The sequence below is a fragment of the Ahaetulla prasina genome, chromosome 6, assembly GCF_028640845.1.
Source record: "Ahaetulla prasina isolate Xishuangbanna chromosome 6, ASM2864084v1, whole genome shotgun sequence".
Lineage (NCBI taxonomy): Eukaryota > Metazoa > Chordata > Lepidosauria > Squamata > Colubridae > Ahaetulla > Ahaetulla prasina.
In genome coordinates, this window is record NC_080544.1 from 61,253,424 (window position 1) to 61,275,345 (window position 21,922).

At 44.4% G+C, this 21,922-nt stretch overlaps 1 protein-coding gene across 1 annotated transcript in view; it reads right to left on the minus strand.

Annotated features, from left to right (window-relative positions):
- Positions 1-2,883: 2,883 nt before the first annotated feature.
- Positions 2,884-21,922, minus strand: part of LOC131201422 (prominin-1-A-like) — a 64,876-nt gene continuing 45,837 nt past the window's right edge. Inside the window, exons 17-27 of the mRNA XM_058189303.1 lie at positions 13,118-13,202; positions 12,742-12,891; positions 11,787-11,855; positions 10,484-10,576; positions 10,347-10,400; positions 9,622-9,702; positions 8,293-8,361; positions 7,718-7,807; positions 6,930-7,042; positions 6,573-6,599; positions 2,884-6,086 (exon numbers count right to left, since the gene is read on the minus strand). Of these exons, the coding sequence (XP_058045286.1) occupies positions 6,038-6,086; positions 6,573-6,599; positions 6,930-7,042; positions 7,718-7,807; positions 8,293-8,361; positions 9,622-9,702; positions 10,347-10,400; positions 10,484-10,576; positions 11,787-11,855; positions 12,742-12,891; positions 13,118-13,202 (880 nt within the window). The 3' untranslated portion in view covers positions 2,884-6,037. The remainder of the gene's footprint in view (positions 6,087-6,572; positions 6,600-6,929; positions 7,043-7,717; positions 7,808-8,292; positions 8,362-9,621; positions 9,703-10,346; positions 10,401-10,483; positions 10,577-11,786; positions 11,856-12,741; positions 12,892-13,117; positions 13,203-21,922) is intronic.

Consider the following 21,922-nt stretch of genomic DNA (forward strand, 5'->3'; position numbering starts at 1 on the left):
CCAAGCAGTTTGATTAAGGCTCAGAGATGTTAGAAATTAAGGATGGTCACAGGTTCCCCACCCATTTTGAAAAGATGGCTGTGAGCAGGCACTTTGTCTACTCTGTTTGTTTATGCTGTAATTCTGTTAATAATAATAATAATAATAATAATATTTTAATTTGTATACCGCCCTTCTCCCGAAGGACTCAAGGCGGTTAACAGCCAAATAAAAATGACAGTCAATAAATACAATACAAATAAAACAATAACTAAAAAACTTATTCAAAATTTGGCCCAAATTTAAAATACATTTAAAACCCTAAAAAACCAATTAAAAATTAAAAACCCATAATAACATCTAAAAATTCTAAGCCAGTCCTGCACAGAAAAATAGATACGTCTTCAGCTCGCAGCGAAAGGTCCGAAGGTCAGGAAGTTGTCGGAGTCCAGGGGGAAGTTCGTTCCATAGGGTTGGCGCCCCCACAGAAAAGGCCCTTCCCCTGGGGGCCGCCAGCCGACATTGCTTGGCTGACGGCACCCTAAGGAGTCCCTCTCTGTGAGAGCACACAGGTCGGTGGGAGGCAAACGGTGGCAGTAGGCGGTCCCGTAAGTAACCCGGTCCTAAGCCATGGAGCGCTTTAAAGGTGGTAACCAACACCTTGAAGTGCACCCGGAAGACCACAGGCAGCCAGTGCAGCCTGCGCAGGATTGGTGTTATATGGGAGTCACGAGCAGCTCCCTCTATCACCTGCGCAGCTGCATTCTGGACCAACTGGAGCCTCCGGGTGCCCTTCAAGGGGAGCCCCATGTAGAGAGCATTGCAGTAGTCCAGGCGAGAGGTAACAAGAGCATGAGTGACTGTGCATAAGGAATCCCGGTCAAGAAAGGGGCACAACTGGCGAATCAGGTGTACCTGATAAAAAGCTCTCCTGGAGACGGTCGTCAAATGTTCTTCAAAAGACAACCGCCCATCCAGGAGAACGCCTAAGTTGCGCACCCTCTCCATCGGGGCCAATGACTCGCCCCCAACAGTCAGCTGTGGTTGCAGCTGACTGTACCGGGATGCTGGCATCCACAGCCACTCCGTCTTGGAGGGGTTGAGTTTGAGCCTGTTTTTCCCCATCCAGACCTGTACAGCTTCCAGACACCGGGACAGCACTTCGACAGCTTCGTTGGGGTGGCCTGGGGTGGAAAAGTACAGCTGTGTGTCATCAGCATACAGTTGATAACTCACCCCAAAGCCACAGTTGATCTCACCCAGCAGCTCCATATAGATGCTGAACAGGAGGGCAAGAGAATCGACCCCTGCGGCACCCCACACATGAGGCGCCTCACAGTCGATCCCTGCCAACACCGTCTGCGACCAGTCAGAGAGATAGGAGGAGAACCACCGAAAAATGGTGCCTCCCACTCCCAAACTCCCTAGCCGGCGCAGCAGGATACCATGGTTGATGGTATCAAAAACCTCTGAGAGATCTAACAGGACCAGGGCAGAGGAGTAACCCCTGTCCCGAGCCCTCCAGAGATCATCAACCAACGCGACCAAAGCTGTCTCCGTGCTGTACCCAGGCCGAAAACTGGACTGGAACGGGTCCAGATAGACCGTTTCATCCAGGAACTGGGGCAGCTGGCGTGCCACCACACTCTCTACAACCTTCGCCACAAAGCAAAGGTTGGAGACAGGACGGTAATTACCTAAAATGGCTGGGTCCAGGGAAGGCTTCTTGAGGAGGGGTCTCACCACCGCTTCTTTCAAGGCGGAAGGGATAACACCCTCCAACAAAGAAGCATTAATAATTCCCTGGAGCCAGCCCCGTGTCATCTTCCGTGTGGCCAGCACCAACCAGGAGGGACACGGGTCCAGTAAACATGTAGTGGCATTAAGCCTTCCCAGCAACCTGTCCATGTCCTCAAGAGCCACAGGATCAAACTCCTCCCAAACAGTCTCAACAAGACGAGGCTCCGACATCTCACCTGAATCTACCCAATTTTGGTCCAACCCGTCCCGAAGCTGAGCAATTTTATCGTGCAGATACGCACTAAAATCCTCGGCACGTCCCTGCAGGGGGTCATCCCACACCTCCTGCTGCAGGAGAGAGCGGGTCACCCGAAACAGGGCGGCCGGGCGGTTGTTGCCCTGTCCTACAGCTTGGAAAGTTTTCTGAGGGATTGTTTGGTAGGAAAATGCTCTGTGGTTCCACAGGACCCTGCCCTGATATCTGAGAAACATGAATGAAAGCTAATGTATCCATTGACTAAGCTTGAGTGGCCTTCACTGCCTTGGTGATCTGGGGGTTTTAGTGTAAAGCAAGTATTTTTCTTTCCAGCCGTGAGCTTCCCCTTTCTGGAGTAGAAGATAGACATATAGGAGAACTCAAGAGGTACTCTAAGCCTCCCTTTAGTCTGTCAGAAGCAACAAGGGAGGTGCAGGTGATGAAAGAACACAAAACATTTGGCTGATACTAAACTGGCCATCCCAAATGTACAATACTTTTACTTTCTATAGGTGACATTCTTCAAAAACCTCAAGCTTCCTCATTCCAGAGCCATTTTAAAGTTATTTTTAAGAGTTGGAAATTACTGTAAGTGTACCTCTTGATTATAAAGAGGCAAGGTTCTTTCTACTTTCTACAAACGAATTGATTCTTCGCTAGTGCTGGACTTCAGAGGTTGGATGTTCGTTCTCGTGAAGTAGGGGTGAAAGGGTAAGCAACCTTAAGATTTGCCTGCTTTGTGCGATGCCTGCCTTGAATACCTTGGCAGATAAATATTAGGCTTTTAAGGCTATTTTTAATGAATATTTTTAATGAATAAGCATTATATACTCCCAGCTGTATCTTCTATAGTATTTTTGTTAATTCAGTCTGACACCCTTGTTAATGGGGACCAACACTAGTAGATAATTCATAGTCTGACTTGAAAGAATGTCAGCTAAGAGAATAAATCATGTCTGGGAAGAAAAATTACAGCAAGCAAACTGCTAGCAGTGTCCCTTTGTCTATTGAGCCATAGCATAAGAGCTGTGATCTTAACTTCCCAGCTTCTATAAAACCAGGAATATACCTGCCTTTAGATTATCTAATTGGAATGTTCAGGGAAGAGTAAATTAAGAGTTAATTTAAATATTACTAAGAGATCATTAAGCGGCCTGAAATTAGCTTCCATAATATGAGGGGAGTTGGAAGTGAGTGAAAAACTTCAAGAGGACAAGTAATTATTTCTTAGATGTGTAAACCTACAATTATTAATTTGATGGAACAGCTATCTTGGTGAATGTTCTGGCTTGATCCGACTCTTGAGGCATGTATTCCTGTTGAATAAGCAGTTGTCACACCATTGCAAAAATACATCAAAATTATATTTAATAGCGGCATTTGAAATTATAGTTTAATTAATTACAAGTACTTTGAGTCCAACAAAACATAGCTTCCTGACCATCTTAGATTTCTTTCTTATACTTTAGCAGCCAGGGGCAGCCAGCTGGTTTTCACACAAGGTCCAAAACTGGTTTCATGATGATTTTTTCTTGATTTCTGTTAATATTTAACATTGCAGTTCCAGTAACAGCAAGATGGCATGTTTTGTGGGCCTCATTCTTGGGGAACAGTAATTTATAAATGCTAAGTATCCAAGGCCTACCTCAAATCCTATAAAAGCCATGAAAAATGTAATTTTCTTGAATTTACAAATGAAAGACAAACAATACACCAATAAAAATAATTATATTCAAATGAGAAGCAAAAGCATATATACAGATTCAAGTATCTCTCGGTAAAGCGGGGAGGGGAGTGGGGTAATTATTTTCACTCTAGATTAGTCTTTCAGTCCTGCTCTTTTGTAGAATCAAATAAAATTTATTATATAATAGAAATCATGTAATTCAGGCAACTGAAAATATATTTTATCAAACTTAGTGGAAATAAGACATAATTTAAATAACACAGAAGCTGTTAGGAACAATTGTTGTCCTAGACTAAGTGATAGCATGATAACAATCATCTTGAATTGCTTCCCATATATTGTAGGTTTTCATAAACCTCTTAGAAAAGAAAGAAATGGAGTTGTGGATAATTTGCTAGGAGAAGGTCAGTCTTAATGATAGCCTAACGGTGGGTGAGTTAAAGTGAGAATGTGTACTGTACATTAAACTATGACAGTTTGCATGTTTGTTGCTCTTAAAATTTGCAAATATGAGCCACTCCCCCACCCCCCAATATCTGGGTGAGATAAGAAAATGTTATATTTTATGTAAAGTTTTCATTTTTCCTTGATTAATGAGGATTTCATTTCTTACTGTTGCTTTAACTCATTCTTCACACATTCTTCTAAAAGCTAATTTAGAACCAGAAGACTAAAAAATAATTTGGTATTGCTGTTTCTGGAGCAAGAAAAATGTAATGCAAAAGGTTTCTGCTACTGTGCTGGGAATCTAATTTAAATTTTATTATAAATACAAATGAGATTCTTTAAAAGTTTTATATGCAAATTGAACAATAGAAAGTCAAGTAACATACCTACTATCCTAATATTTAATACTTTGAAGTAAAATATTTGTAATGTTACATTCAGGCCAGCAATTAATTTATGAGCTATACTTTGAATTAATAGGTCTGTAACTCAATAAAAACACTACAGGTAGTACTCAACTTACAGCCACAATTAAGCCCAAAATTTCTGTTGCTGAGACAGGTGTTAAGTGAATTTTGCCCCATTTTACGATTTTTCTTGCCGCAATTGTTAAGTGAAACACTGCAGTTGTTAAATTAGTAGCATAATTGTTAAGTGAACCTGGTTGCCCCATTAACTTTGCTTGTCAGAAGATCACAAATGGTGATCACATGACCCCAGGATACTGCAATTGTCATAAATATGAATCGGTTGCCAGGTGTCTGAATTTTGATCACGTAACCATGGGGATGCTGAATTGGTCATAACTGAAAAGTCATGTCACTTTTTTCAGTGCCATTGTAACTTTCAACAGTCACCAAGTAAATTGTTATAAATTGAGGACTACCTGTATTTTCTGCTACTAATCCAGTCCTTCCCTAAACTTCAAATTTCCAATGCTGACTAGGAATTATGTCACATATCTGGAGTGTCAGGCAAGACTAATCTGAAAGGAATAGAATCCTCATGTTCTTCTTCCAAATGATTTATCCGATCATATCATCTTTCATTATTGGAGTCATCTTCATTTTGCATTAATCTAAATGCATTCATTTCTATTACTAATTTCTTAATAAATATTACTAAGTCTATTCATCTCATGAGAGAATTTCCCCCATTCTCATGAGAGAATCATGTTTCTGATAAAATAAATTCATGGTTCAATATTATTGGATATAACACTGGGGAGAGGATAAATGCCCAAAATATGCAAATCAAGTATTGGAGAATGTGAAGATGAGGGAAAGAGAAAAACATACATGACTAGACTGCAATGATATACTGAAGTACAAGACAAAATCTGCAAAATGTTCTAGTTAAATTTAAGGCAATTCATTCTTCCTGATATAGAACTGCTCAGTAGTATTTCATTATGGTTCATATTTGCTTTCTCTTCCAGACTATCGACCTTTAAAGTAGGTATGGAGTAGGTATTGATCCAGGAAGGCACTATTTGCAATTCATCTTAAATCTAGCAAAGATTTCTAAATCTGTTGAGGGTCAAAAGAATTACTGTAAAGATATTCTGCTATATATTGGGGTCTGTACAGAAATTCAGTAGACTGCAGTGGTATCACTATGGAGCCCCTTTAGTGTCAAGAGTTTTTTCCTGTAAAATGGACAGCATAAGGACTGCAAGACTAATCCCTAGAGAAGAGCACAACCCACTTCATAGACTTGAGTGTGCAGCCAAACTTCTCTGTCACAGGGCTTTTGGCACAGTAGTTTCTTGTAGGGAAAAAGTGGTTGCCATCTTACAAACTTGTTCAGGAAAAAAATGTGGCAAAGATCCACACACTGCACAATGGCAAGAGAAACCCAAGAATTCTCTTGACCATTGTTTGTTGCATTCATAGCTTCTCAGAGATGGAATATTGAAAAAGGAAATGTTATTTCTTCAGCTCAGCCCGGGGCATTTTGAACATGCTTTGCCTTGACCTGTAATGGGAAAAGAAGAAGAAATTAAGAAAATTGAACCTTGATGGTTGGTAAGCCACAATAATGGTACAGATGATTTGGAAATAGGAAGCTTTAGAGATTTTGCTGTTGTTGTTTTCGGCATCTCTCAGTCCCTCACTATTGGTTCATGCTATAATATAGGGCTTTAAAAACCCTCTCTACCCTGATAAATATACCACACTACTTTTTCACATCATCCCAAGCAGCATTTGTCAGCATGTGTCAAAAACTTACAGTATTGCAATGGGTGTCCCATTCTGCAGACCATTTTGTTCATTTCCTTGTCAAGTATTAACACCAGAACAGGGAGGTGCCTACACTATATTTGGTATTCTCTACACCCCAAATGGCTTTCACACTCCTTTAGTGGCTAATTAAATAGCTCTTCTTTAGCCTAATACTGACATTTGCTTGAACTTCAATGCTGCCAGCAAAGATTGCTCACAGATATGGAAAGATACTCACAGTTCAAAGTTTTCCATAATCTCATCCCTAATAGAAAAAAGGGATACTGTCAATGACATATATATATATATATATACACACACAGTATATTGCCTCTTTCACATAATTCTCACAAAAACTAGACTGGAACCACAAAAATAATTAGTGATTGAACTGGACATCATCACACAGAGAAGCAGGGAAAAGCAAGATCTTCCAGTTATGCTATGGCAAGATCACATTTCTGAAGCAGTTCTAAGAAATGTAGCCCCAGGAGGTTGGGGGTACTTGGACAGATGATTCTGAAGAAATTTTCAAACTAGTGCATAGACAATATTGGGGGAGCAGGATGCCGTACTACATATAAATCATCCTTACTGATATATGTCATCGACGCTCATTCGACGATAAAACTTGGCAAGCCGCACAGCCAAGATGATACTTGGCAACAGAAAGATTGTGCACCAGGCCAGACTGAACCAGAAGGCATTCTAGGAGGGGGAAAGAGAAAAGATAAATTGTTGGAGGCAACGCTTTACGTATTTCAGCACAGATCTAGTTGGTTGAGACTGCCAAGAGAAATATCTCTAATGATGGACACATCTTCATGCAGTACCGTGTTTTCCCGAAAATAAGACCCTATCTTATATTTTTTTGAACCCTGAAATAAGCACTTGGCCTTATTTTCAGGGAGGTCTTATTATTTTGGGCGTGTGGAGCAAGATAGGGCTCCTTTTGCTGTCAGACCTGATTTCCAGCTCTGTGTTTAAATATTTTCGGGGGGAGGCTTATTTTAGTGCATGTGCTCAAAAGCCCGATTGGACTTATTATTAGGGGATACCTTATTTTCGGGAAAACAGGGTAGGTATTTGCACCTTCTGGTCTTAATATGCACTAGCTAGAGCCTTCTTTATGTACCTCCTACTCCTTTTTCTGTTCAGAAGTATGTGCACCTCTAATTTCTCTCTACATTTTTTCTCAAAATTAAGACATGGGTTGTTACAGCAAACTGATGCCCAAGACAATTATAATGATATGCTCCTCTTATTTACAATTTAGTGTTACACTCTGTTATAACTACCATCTCTTGTCTTAATTCCATGTTGACAGGATTAGCAATCCTACATCTCGCTTAATGTTTTGATTAGGCCTACTAATTTTCTCACCAAAGAATCAACAAGGTAATTGCAGACAACGGTATTCACGCTATCCAGTGCCCAGGCTACAGGACCGCAGCGACCAAATTCTCCTATGATCTGCCAACAATGATTTAAAAGCAAAACAAAACATTTCATTAGATGTTTCATCAGAAAACCAAGCCCTGGTCTTCTGAACAATAATTTTCATTATTTGACCACCATATGTTTTGAAATCATCTACAATAATTTATTTTCCAACTCAGAAGGAAAAATTCAATCCCTCAATAATTATATTCTGTATTTTCATGGCTGCCCTTATACAATATACTATGCTGAAACCCAGATTAACAAAGCACAATTGGTATATGAAACAAATAGATAAGTTTTGCCTGGGTCACCAAACAATTCTACTGATCTTCATATAACACACCAATGGAATGGAAAGGTTCTTGGCTTAAAAAATAGTTATGCCTCTTGAGTCTACATGTTGTTCAGTAAGGGTTTGACCAAGGACAGGTTACCAGCATGTAGTGTTGGCAAGATAAAAGTGTAAGCCCAGCAAGTCCATTCTTATCCCATTAGAAATGATTGATAATACTTACAGAATGCTCAACCCATGTCAGATAAGAGGAAAAATAATACACTATGTTCCATATAAAAGTCTTGGTCTCCTACATGGAAATAAAGAAGAGGATGGGTTCAAACCAAGGAAATGGTTCGGTTTTGGGTGTAAATATTCTGTATAAATTGCATTGCAAATCCATGAGTTTTGGAGCATAAATATAGCAATAGCACTTAGACTTATATACATTGCTTCATAGTGTTTTACAGACCTCTCTAAGAGGTTTACAGAGTCAGCATATCGACCCCCAACAATCTGGGTCCTCATTTTATCAACCTTGGAAGGATGAAGTCAACCTTGAGCTGTTGAGAATCAAACTCCTGGAGTGAGCAGTGAGTTAGCCTGCAGTACTGCATTCTAACCACTGCACCACCACGGCTCTATCTTATATAAATTGCATTGCAGTCCATGAATGGAAATGAAGCTCTAGAAGACTCAGCATGGGGTGGGGAAGAGAAGGAGTGAGCAAGCAAAGCTCTTTTGTGCAAGATCTCCTAGCGATAATAAGGCTCTCCATGCTTAAATTCTCAGAAGAACTACTTCAAATGTCCTGCAAACATAAGAAGCATGACCATACTACTACAGGTAGTCCTGGACTTACGACTATTTGTTTAATGGTTGTAGAAAAAGTGTCTTATGACAAGTTTTCAAAGCTAAGACCATCATACCACTCCTATGGACGCAGGAATACAAGTGGCACCCATTTACAACTGGTTGCAGTATCTTGTGGTCATGTGATTGAGACTTGCAACCTGCCCAGCTATCTTCCTACAAGCAAGGTCAATTGGGGAAGCCAGTTTCATTTAAACACTATGTGATTCACTTAATGATATTATTTGCTTAATGACTGTCATAAAATTGTGTTCCAATCACATGATGACTTCCTTAATGACAATATTTATCAACCAACATTCTGGCCTCAACTATGTCATAAGTCAAAAACAACCTATACTGATGAAAGTAGCACAATGTTTTTCAGGGTTTGAAGCTAGCCTAAGGTATCTACCTATTGGCTTAATGAGTGGATTCCTTAAAATAGCAGCGTTTTCCTTCAGGCCACTTAATGAACAACAGTACTCCCACAATGTCTGAAGCACTTTTTCTAAATCATTTTTTAAGCATGCAGAGCTCTAGGAAGTAATATGCTGTATCCTGGAGCTTCTGCTCATCCCCTCCTCTGTTTTTGTGTCCCACATCTCACTTTAGATTGCTGATGTCAGTTCTGACCAAAGTGCTGGGGCCAACTGGCACAGTTTATTCACATTGTAAATAAATAAACAAACATACTAAGGTACTGATGAAAACTTACATTTTTTATAATTGTCTCTGTCTGCCTCTTTATAAATGAATTGGTCTCATTTATTTCCGACAGCGTAAGGTTTATCAGATTCTGGGGGGATATAGCGATGTTAGGTTCTTTCAAAAGCTTCGATTCAAGTACATCTGAGCTGTCTGCTCAAGAAAAATAGCTTACACACACCTAGCGTCACAAATGTTCTTTGATACATTTTTATTAAATTAAACATGAAGGGAATGATGTCAATAAGCATTTTAAATCAATGATATTCAACTTCACACAAATAGCTTTGCTAATGCTATAAATCAGGGGTGTCAAAATGGCAGTGTGTGGGCCAGATGCAACACATGCAGACCACACCCATCCCAGCTCTGCGAAGGGAAAAAACATCATGATATTTCATGTGACATGGTGAGTTTTACACCCATGCTATAGATGGACCTTCCATACTCATTCTCTCCTTTGTGTGATGTCTACCAACCTCTTAATTGTGTTCAGTCTTGTCATAAATTTAATAAATTTAAAAGCTTTTTATGCCAAGAAAAATTTCTGAACTCCCCAACTAGCACTTAGTAATATGAAGTCACAATTTTATATCTCTTATCTCAAGGCCCGAACAGATTGGCCTCTAGCAGAACTTCTGAAATATCTCAACGAAGGTCGTTTACAGAAATCTTTAGAAACCCTAGAATCAAAGGCCTCTTTCCCAGTTTTTTACTTCCACCCAGCCTGCTTACTGGAATTTGAGGTGTAGATTTCTGCAAGTTCTGGATGCTTCTCTTCAAGGCTTGCTAAGGGAGAAAAAATAAATTCTTCATTCAGTGATACCAAGTTTGGTCAAAGAAGATAAAGAGAGAAGGGAAACCACACTCACAATTTCTGGAAGAAATTTGAGGTTTATCTGGTTTTGGATATTCTTCAGTTCATCAGCTTGACGTTGCAAATTTCTACTTGTGTCATTGGTTGTCTGAAAATGAATGAATGATATTAGATTATTTATTGTTTTTATATACACAGTATTCATTAAACGTGACATGGAGTCATATCCAATTAGCCTTTGTACTCTGTAATTTCAATGCCACATTTCACTCCATTCTCCCTCAACAATTACCTTCTAGTTCAAAACAGGTTCTACTCCAACTGTTTCAGTGAGGTTTCAGGCCAGGATTTAGTACTGAGACAGCCTTGGTCATGCTTATTGATTGAGCATGTGGTTGAGCCAAGATGGAGATCATGTGTTCCTTGATCTCTTAGCAGCTTTCAATATCATTGACCACAGTATCCCGAGATAACTCCATGAGTTAGGGATTGGGGGAGCAATTTTAGAGGGGTTCTCTTCCTTTCTCTAAGCCCAGACATATTCCATTTTTGACCATGGAACACTGCCTCTTCACATTTGATGTGCAATCTGGGAATCTTCCTGGACTTGCAACTCCTGCTTGAGGAGCAGGTATCAGCTGTGACCAGAAGAGTGTTTGCACTTCTGGTGTACAGGTTTTGCCCTTTTCTAGTTTGGGAGTCCCTTCAGATAGTCACTCATGCCTAGTCACCTTCTGGTTTGTCTACTGCAATATGTTCTACACTGATTTTCCTTGAAGACTTTCCAGAAGCTTCATCTGGTCCAGAATGCAATGGCAGGAGCAGTGATGCACATGCCTTGGTATGTCCATGTAACATCTCTGCTTTGCACTGGTTGCTAGTTTGCTTCTGGATATAATTTAAGGTGCAATTCAAGGCTACCACCCATGCCTTTGGTGAGAGTGAATGAGACTTCTCACTTCATTCCATCTAGTCCATTGTGCTTGACATCTTTTTTCTTTAACTTATATTTTATTGATTTTTATTGTAATGTATTTGATTGATTATTGTGAGCTATCCAGGGTTGTAGGGAATCAGGTAGCATACAGGTGTTGTTGTTGTTGTTGTTATTCAGAACTTCCTGAGCTCTTGTTCTTTTTGTGCAGTTCACTGTCAAAGCTACTTGAAGGCCACATTCCAAGACACAATTTAGAACAGAATTAGTTTTCATCTTCCAGTGGCAGCTGGGAGAATAGCTACATCTGCCAAATTCCATGTCTACTCAAAAGGATTTCCCATAACATCTGCTATATATCTTAGAAGTAGAGGAAGAAAGTTATATAGGATCATGTGGGTATACTTTCCCAAGGACTACTCACGTCATTTGCCAGTTCTTCCAAGTTATTAACCAAGATATTCAGGTTTTGTTTGGTCAGATTCTGATTAAGCTATAAAAAAAGGAGAAAAAGAGAACACAGAAGTCAAGCAAGCAAAATACATTTGAATGAATTAAATATGGAATTGAGGGCAGATTTACTTTTAAGTATTTCTGCATATTTTCCAGTCAATACCCATATTTTTTAATATAATACATGTTTTATAATACATTGTTTTTCTTCATCTCATCACTAGGAGGAGTGAGTTCATCCCTCTTTTCTGCTGATCATCTATCAGAGATTTTTCGAATGTCCACTAGCAACTGTTAAATCACTTGCTTTTGGATACATAGGCATTTTTATGACTGTTTTCTGACAGCAGAGCAATCCAACACGTTTTCTGATTATCCTTTAAAGACTAGATAAAGTGTGTCCTCTTCACAGCATTAGCAGACAAATTAAACTATCATGCTAGCCTATCTGATCACTGCTTAATTCCTCGTAGTTGCTATTATTTATAAAGAATGCCTTTTTTATTATTTCATTACACTATATTGAAATGTTAATCTATACAGAATGCTAAAAAGAAAAATATATGTTAAAAAAATTAACAATTTAAAAAACCCACACAAAACCTACATATTATAAATACTCTGTCAACTGTTTGGCTATAGATGGTAACCTCAGGGCTTTGCCAACACAATAACAATTGGAGCAGTTGCCAATAAACTATTTTGACAATATCAACTCAGAATCCTTCTAGTAGCAGACTCTTTAATGTCTGCCAGAAAACAGCAATATGTTCCCCAGCAAATGTGAACATTGCCCATTCTCCAACAGAGCATTTAGAGAAGATACAGAAGAATGTCTGGTCCTTATAGAGCTCATGTTCTGGGAAGGAATTTATAACAACAAATTTCCTTTCTTTCACAAGCCTTTTCTTTATTTTCCTTCTTACTTGTTCAAGAGTACTGTTAAAATCCACATTCAGAGGCCCATCTTCTGAACTCAGTTTCAGCAAGCTGCGTGTTTGATCACCCTTCAGGAGTTCAATAGATCCAATATTGATTTTTATTTTATTCAGTGTTGAATCAATGTTTTGCGTGTACTAGAGGGAAAAGAGAACTGCCAGATGAGTATATGCAGAGCACAACTTCATTTGTTCTGCAGTACATTCTCTAGAACCGTTCAAGGGGGCTGTAGCTGTGCCCTATACCCAAATGCTTAAACTATTCCTGGTGACAACCCTAAGCTGATGTCTGGGAACAAAATGTTAACTGATGATGGCATTTCTCTAGCACCAGATTGATTCAGTATAGGCAGCTATCATTTACCTTGCTGATGTTGAAAGTGTCATTCAAAGAGACGATCTCATCTAGGTGAAAAGTACTCCACAAGGGTGCATTTTTTTCGCAATTCCTTTAAAATAGGAAAACTTGAGTTAAGAAGCCAGGATGCCTCTTCAGAATGGCCTTATTGTAGAAGCAGGCACATTACTGGTAGTCCTTGACTTACAACAGTTCATTTAATGACCATTCAAAGTTATAATTCAGTTATGATTCAGCTGATTTTCCGGCCGTTCGGGCCGTGGAAGGATATCAACGAAGGGGCTTTCCGAACACCGACGGAGGGCATTGAAGGTGGTATGCTGGATACCGGGTGTTTCGGATTGCTGCTAATTGTGCTTGCTGGGACGGAACCTGGAGGGGTAAGAACTTGGAGGGGTAGGAACATCGCCCCCCCTCCCTTTCTCCCTCCCTGCTTGGACTGGAACATCGCGTCTCCCCCATTGCTGACTTTTGCCTTGGCTTGTCAAAATGGGGGGGTAGGAACATCGCCCCCCCTCCCTGCATGGACTGGAACATCGCGCTTCCCCCACGGAGGTTTGATCTGCCGGCTTAGTGGGGGAGGCAGACGGCATGAGGGCACCGGCGGAGTCGTTTCAAATAAGGATGCGTAACCGGGAATTCGAGGGAGACCTTTTTAGCTTGTGGTCCCACGGACTCCTACGGACTAGGACCCACATGGTTATCCATCTAAGGGTGGGTCCCGGCGATTTTTTTTTTGGATACGACGATAACATCTCCGACGGCTAAGGATGGACACGTTTCCGCATTTGTATGGACAACTTCTCTATGAGATATTCATTTGCCGAACTACTACGACTGCGAGGTTCCCCCGCCTCGCAGGAATGGCCTCAAGCTATCGAGGCTTACCTTGAAGGGTCTTGGGACCCAGAGAGGTGGCATCTGACCAAGAAGAATTTGTGGGGTTTTAAATAGTTTTTAAACAAGGGTTTTTAAGGGGAGGGATTTGACGGGTGGGGGAGGACCCGTCAGGGAGGGATCCAGCCCCTGTGCTAGTTCGCGACATCACGCCATCTTGTCTGAAGGCAGGGGGGGAGGACGTTCCAGGTTTAGAGGGCTGTTCAATCTGTACGGTAAGTGGGAGAGGCAGATATGGCGGGGGGGAGGGGCCGTATCGAGTTGTGGGAGCACGTGTTCAATGTTTCCGGCCCCTCAGTCCCTACCCGTTCCTCGGGTGGCCATGATCCTCAGAGCTTGGATCTTCGGCTGATGTTATGTAATGCCCGGTCCGTGGTTAATAAGGCTCCCCTGATTTGCGATCTTATTCAGGAGGGGTCCGCGGACCTTATGGGCATTACGGAGACCTGGTTGGGCCCTGAGGGGGGGGTCCCCCTTGTTGAGATGTGCCCTCCAGGCTTCCGAGCATTTCATCAGCCGAGGGTCCAAGGTAGGGGTGGGGGGGTGGCGGTTGTTATTAAGGAAGATCTAGAGCTGAGGGAGACCACTGTTCCTCAGATTGCGGCTGTGAATCCCTCTGCGTGCGTTGGGGCTATAGGAATCAGTTGGGCTTGGTGATCGCGTACCTGGCTCCTTGCTACGTGACCACAGCCCTGCCCGAGCTGTTGGAGGTACTGGCTGCTGTGGCGGTTGAGACCCCCAGACTTATAGTCATGGGGGATTTCAACTTGCCATCAGTTGGCTTGTCATCGACGGCAGCTCGGGAGTTCAAACTTCCATGACGGCCTTGGACCTGATTCGAGTAAATGATGGCCCCTCGCACAGGGGAGGCATGCTGGATCTGATTTATATCTCTGGACAGTGGTTAAATGATCTGGTATTAGATGATTTAGTAACAGAACCAATGTCATGGTCGGATCATTTTCTCCTTCGCCTAGACTTCGAACCGCCATTCACCACCGCAGGGAGACGGAACCTATCGGTGGTTCCGTCCCAGGCGCCTGATGGACCCTGAGAGGTTCCAGGCGGAGCTTGGGCCATTCCCTGAGGATCTGGCCCACGGCACGACTGAGGAACTGGTCGTGGCCTGGGAGCGGGCCGCGGCCGGGCCCTGGACCGTGTCGCGCCTTTGCGGCCTCTGACCCGGCGTAGATCTCGTCCGGCCCCTTGGTTCTCCGAGGGGCTGAGGGAGATGAAACGCCGGAGAAGACGCCTAGAGCACCTGGAGGTCCAGTCGCTCCGAGCTGATCGGACACTAGTTAGGACCTATTCTAGGACCTACCTAGTGGCAATGAGGGAAGCGAGGCGTTCTCGCCTCCACCCTCATTGCGTCGGCAGATAACCGCCCGGCCGCCCTGTTTGGGTGACCCGCTCTCTCCTACATCAGGAGGTGCGGGATGACCCTTGCAGGGACGAGCCGAGGAGTTTAGTGGTTATCTATACGATAAAATCGCTCAGCTGAGGGACGGTCTGGACGAATTTGGGATGATCAAGCGAGGAGAGGAGGCACGTCTTGTTGAGCACATTTGGGATGAGTTTGACCCTGTGGCTCCGAGGGCGTGGACAGGTTGTTGGGGAGGCTTCACGGCACGACATGTTTACTGGACCCGTGCCCTTCCTGGCTGGTACTGGCCAGTCAGGCGGTGACACGAGGCTGGCTCAGAGGATTATCAACGCTTCTTTGTTGGAAGGGTTTTCCTGCCGCCTTGAAAGAGGCGGTGGTGAGACCCTCCTTAAAGCCCTCTTTGGACCCAGCTATTTTGGGTAATTATCGTCCAGTCTCCAACCTTCGCTTTGTTGCGAAGGTTGTAGAAAATGCCGTGGCGCGACAGCTGCCCCAACACCTGGATGAAGCTGTCTATCTAGACCCGTTCCAGTCCGGCTTCCGACCCGGATACAGCACGGAGACAGCTTTGGTCGCGTTGGTGGATGATCTCTGGAGGGCCAGGGACAGGAGATATTCCTCTGCCCTGGTCCTATTAGACCTCTCAGCGGCATTCGATACCATCGATCATGGTATCCTGCTGCGCGGTTGGGGGATTGGGAGTGGGAGGCACCGTATATCGGTGGTTCTCCTCCTATCTCTCCGACCGATGCATGAGCGGTGTTGACAGGGGGCAGAGGTCGACCGCGAGGGGCCTCACTTGTGGGGTCCCACAGGGTCGATTCTCTCGCCCTGCTGTTCAACATCTACATGAAACCGTTGGGTGAGATCATCAGTGGTTTCGGGGTGAGATACCAGCAGTACGCTGATGACACCCAGCTGTACTTTTCCACCCCGGACCACCCCAATGAAGTTGTTGAAGTGCTGTCCCGGTGTTTGGAAGCTGTACGGGTCTGGATGGGGAGAAACAGGCTCAAGCTTAATCCCTCCAAGGCGGAGTGGCTGTGGATGCCGGCACCCGATTCAGTCAGCTGCAGCCGCGGCTGGCTGTTGGAGGCAGTTACTGGCCCCAAAGGATAGGGTGCGCAACTTGGGTGTCCTCCTGGATGATCGGCTGTCGTTTGAAGATCATTTGACGGCCGTCTCCAGGAGGGCCTTCCACCAGGTTCGCCTGGTTCGGCAGTTGCGCCCCTTCCTTGATCGGGATGCCTTATGCACAGTCACTCATGCGCTCGTTACCTCTCGCTTGGATTACTGTAATGCTCTCTACATGGGGCTCCCTTTGAAGTGCACTCGGAGGCTTCAGTTAGTCCAGAATGCAGCTGCGCGGGTTATAGGGGGGGCTACACGTAGGTCCCCTGTAACACCGCTCCTCGCAGACTGCACTGGCTGCCTGTGGCCTTCCGGGTGCACTTTAAGGTGTTGGTTATGACCTTTAAATCGCTCCATGGCTTAGGACCTGGGTACTTACGGGACCGCCTGCTGTTACCACACGCCTCCCACCGACCCGTACGCTCCCATAGAGAGGGACTTCTCAGGGTGCCGTCCGCCAAACAATGTCGGCTGGCGGCCCCCCGGGGAAGGGCCTTCTCTGTGGGGGCTCCCACACTCTGGAACGAGCTTCCCCCGGGTTTACGCCAAATACCTGACCTTCGGACATTTCGTCGCGAACTCAAGACTCATCTTTTTATCCGCGCGGGGCTGGCTTAAATTGGGATTTTAATGTTGAATTTTATTAACTTTAAACGGGGTTTTTTTAATATGGTAAATTTTAATTACTGGGCTAATTTAAATAAGTTTTTTAAATCGTATTTTAAACTTGTATATTGTATGTTCGGTTTTATTATGCCTGTACACCGTCCTGAGTCCTTCGGGAGAAGGGCAGTATAAAAATCAAATAAAATAAATAATAAATAAATAAATAATGGTACAGAAAAAAATGACGTATGACTGTTTTTCACACTTATGACCATCGCAGTATCCCCATGGTCAAATGATCAAAATTCAGATGCTTGGTAACTGATTCATCTTTATGACAGTTGCAGTGTCCCAGGGTCATGTGATTTCCTTTTGCAACTTTCTGACAAGCAAAGTCAATGTAAAAGCCAGATTCACTTAACAACAGGGTTACTCCTTCGCCTAGACTTTCGGACCGCCGCTCACCACCGCAGGGAGACGGAGCCAATGCGTTGGTTCCGTCCCAGGCGCCTGATGGACCCGGAGAGGTTCCAGACGGAGCTTGGGCCGTTTCCTGAGGATCTTGCCCACGGCACGACTGAAGAACTAGTTGCGGCCTGGGAACGGGCCGCGGCTGGGGCTTTGGACCGTGCCGTGCCTTTGCGGCCCCTGACCGGCCGAGGATCCCACTTGGCCCCATGGTCCCCTGAGGAGCGGAGGGAGATGAAACGCCGGAGAAGACGCCTAGAGAGCACCTGGAGGTCTAGCCGTTCCGAGGCTGATCGGACACTAGTGAGGTCTTTTACTAAGACCTATCTAGTGGCAATGAGGAGGCGGCGTTCTCGTTTCCTCCCTCATTGCATCGACGAATAACCGCCCAGCCGCCCTGTTCCGGGTGACCCGTTCCTCCTTCGCCAGGAGGCGGGATGACCCCTGCAGGGACGGGCTGAGGAGTTTAACGGTTATCTATCGATAAAATCGTTCAGCTTCGGGATAGTTTAGACCAAAATTGCAATGGTCCAGATGGGATGGAGGAGGCACGTCTTGTTGAGGTAGTTTGGGATGAGTTTGAGTCTGTGGCTCTCGAGGGGCGTGGACAGGTTGCTGGGAAGGTTACATGCGACCACATGTTTACTGGACCCGTGTCCTTCCTGGCTGGTGCTGGCTACTCAGGAAGTGACACGAGGCTGGCTCAGGGAATTATAAATGCTTCGTTGATGGAAGGGTTTTCCTGCCGCCTTGAAAGAGGCGGTGGTGAGACCCTCCTCAAGAAGCCTTCCTGGACCCAGCTATTTTGGGTAACTATCGTCCAGTCTCAACCTTCGCTTTGTGGCGAAGGTTGTAGAGAGTGTGGTTGCGTGGCAGCTTCCCAGTACCTGGATGAAGCTGTCTATCTAGACCCGTTCAGTCCGGCTTCCGGTCCGGTCACAGCACGGAGACAGCTTTGGTCGCGTTGGTGGATGACCTCTGGAGGGCCAGGGACAGGGGGTGTTCCTCTGCCTTGGTCCTATTAGATCTCTCAGCGGCTTTCGATACCATCGATCATGGTACCCTGCTGCCCCGGTTGGAGGGATTGGGAGTGGGAGGCACCGTTTATCGGTGGTTCTCCTCCTAACACTCCGACCGGTCGCAGACGGTGTTGACAGGGGGGCAGAGGTCGACCGCGAGGCGCCTCACCTGTGGGGTGCCTCAGGGGTCGATTCTATCGCCCCTTCTGTTCAACATCTATATGAAGCCGCTGGGCGAGGTCATCAGTGGTTTTGGGGTGAGTTATCATCTGTACGCTGACGATCGCGGCTGTACTTTTCCACCCGGACCACCCCAGCGGTTGTCAAGTGCTGTCCCGGTGTTTGGAAGCCGACGGGTCTGGATGGGGAGAAACAGACTCAAGCTCACTCCCCCCAGGACGGAGTGGCTGTGGATGCCGGCACCCCGGTTCAGTCAGCTGCAGCTGCAGCTGGCTGTGGGGGGCGAGTTATTGGCCCCAACGGAGAGGGTGCGCAACTTGGGAGTCCTCTTGGATGGGCGGCTGTCGTTTGACGATCATTTGGCGGCCGTCTCCAAGAGGGCCTTCCACCAAGTTGCAGTGCGCCAGTTGCGCCTTCCTTGACCGGGATGCCTTATGCACGGTCACTCATGCCCTCGTAACTTCCGGCCTGGATTATTGCAATGCTCTCTACATGGGGCTGCCCTTGAAGTGCACCCGGAGGCTGCAGTTAGTCCAGAATGCAGCTGCGCGGGTAATAGTGGGAGCAACTCGTTGCTCCCATGTAACACCACTCCTGCGCAGTCTGCACTGGCTTCCTGTGGTCTTCCGGGTGCGCTTTAAGATTTTGGTTACCACCTTTAAAGCGCTCCATGGCTTAGGACCCGGGTACTTACGGGACCGCCTGCTGTTACCGTTTGCCTCCCACCGACCCGTACGCTCTCACAGAGAGGGCCTTCTCAGGGTGCCGTCCGCCAAACAATGTCGGCTGGCGGCCCCCAGGAGTAGGGCCTTCTCTGTGGGAGCTCCCTCTGGAATGAGCTTCCCCTGGTTTCGTCAAGTACCTGATCTTGGACCTTTCGCCGTGAGCTGGCACTTATTTATTCAAGCGGGACTGGCTTAAAATTTTATTGGGTTAAAATTTTATTGGGTTATTTATATTTTAATATTTTAATTCGTTTTAAATTTGGCCATTTTATAATATGCTTGTTTTAATTTCTTTTAATATTGATATTATGATTTTTTACTTGGCTGTACACCGCCCTGAGTCCTTCGGGAGAAGGGCGGTATAGAAATTGAATAAAATAAAAAAAAAATAAAATAAAAAATACTAACTTAACTGCAGTGATTTGCTTAACAACTGTGACAAGAAACGTTGTAAAATGGGGCAAAACTCATTTAACAAATATTTCACTTAGCAACAGAAATTTTGGGCTCAGTTGTGATCATAAGTTGAGAACTACCTGTATTCATTCCTATCACTTGCACACATAAACAACAAGTCTTCTTCCTTGCAAGGAGCAGGTGAGAAAAGTTCAGCTTTTTCTGCCCTTGATAGCAAAAATATGTACATTATTTTCAACTGCTTCACTGCAATTACAGCAACTTGTTTCTGGTCACAGGTAATGTACAGACTATCTGGCACCAATGGAGTGAAAGGATGGGCTGGGGTAAGAGGCGCCCATCTATCAGGAAAGGGAAACTGAAGGGACTTGCTTAGGAGAATTCTGTCAAGGTAGGCCCTTAAGCAGTGGTCCCCAACCCCAGGTCCTTGGACCTGCACCGGTCCATGGCATGCCAGCAACCAGTCCATACAAACAAGCAAAGCTCCATGTGTGGGATGCAGGCAGCATGCAAAACCATGCCCCCTCCGGTCCACGGAAAAAATTTTCTCCATGGAAGGTTTGGATCCCTAGTGCCCAAAAGTTTGGAGGCCGCTGACCTAAAGCACATGATTTGTGCAGAGACCACATTCTGGGAATATAGTTCATACTATATTCTACCAAGTTTTTACTCATTTATAAATACTTCAATCCAGTGGTTCCCAATGTGAGGCCCACGCCCCACAGGGGGGCAATTTAATTTTTAATCGGGGCAATTCAAAAATGTGTGGTGTCTAGACTCTAGACCTTAGCAACACTTTTAATATATGAATAGACAAGACTCAAAGAATTATATCTCACGGGGGGCGGGGCGGGGCATTAGGATTTTAAAGATGCTTAGGTGGGGCATGGCCAAAAAAAAGATTGGGAACCACTGCTTTAATCTGTGTAGTCCTTTTATGTATTTCATTACAGGTTGATAAGCAGCTATGTCCCTCTTCTGTACAAGGTTTCCCTCTGTACAAAATCTATTTCACTAGGCCCAAAATCTATTTCACTAGGACATTTATATTCTCTCCAGATTCTCCTTCTCCTTAAGGAAACTGAAGAGAAACATAATGGCAGTTCAGCCAAGCAGCCTGGCACTTACTTGTATATGCTGGTCAGGTTTACATCAGAAGTGTTCAAATTCATGAGCTTTTTCACATTTAATTGAGGGAGCAACCCAGATGTGTCCAGATACTAGAAAAAAAGATAAGTAGCAGCTGATGAAATCTTTTTAAAATTTTCTTAAACTCTTTACTGATTCCTCCAGCTGTATTTTTTCCTCTCCTAAAGCTGAAACTGCTGCAGCCAGAGACTAAAATAAAAAATACTAACTTAACTGCAGTGATTTGCTTAACAACTGTGACAAGAAACGTTGTAAAATGGGGCAAAACTCATTTAACAAATATTTCACTTAGCAACAGAAATTTTGGGCTCAGTTGTGATCATAAGTTGAGAACTACCTGTATTCATTCCTATCACTTGCACACATAAACAACAAGTCTTCTTCCTTGCAAGGAGCAGGTGAGAAAAGTTCAGCTTTTTCTGCCCTTGATAGCAAAAATATGTACATTATTTTCAACTGCTTCACTGCAATTACAGCAACTTGTTTCTGGTCACTTAGGTAATGTACAGACTATCTGGGACCAATGGAGTGAAAGGATGGGCTGGGGTAAGAGGCGCCCATCTATCAGGAAAGGGAAACTGAAGGGACTTGCTTAGGAGAATTCTGTCAAGGTAGGCCCTTAAGCAGTGGTCCCCAACCCCAGGTCCTTGGACCTGCACCGGTCCATGGCATGCCAGCAACCAGTCCATACAAACAAGCAAAGCTCCATGTGTGGGATGCAGGCAGCATGCAAAACCATGCCCCCTCCGGTCCACGGAAAAAATTTTCTCCATGGAAGGTTTGGATCCCTAGTGCCCAAAAGTTTGGAGGCCGCTGACCTAAAGCACATGATTTG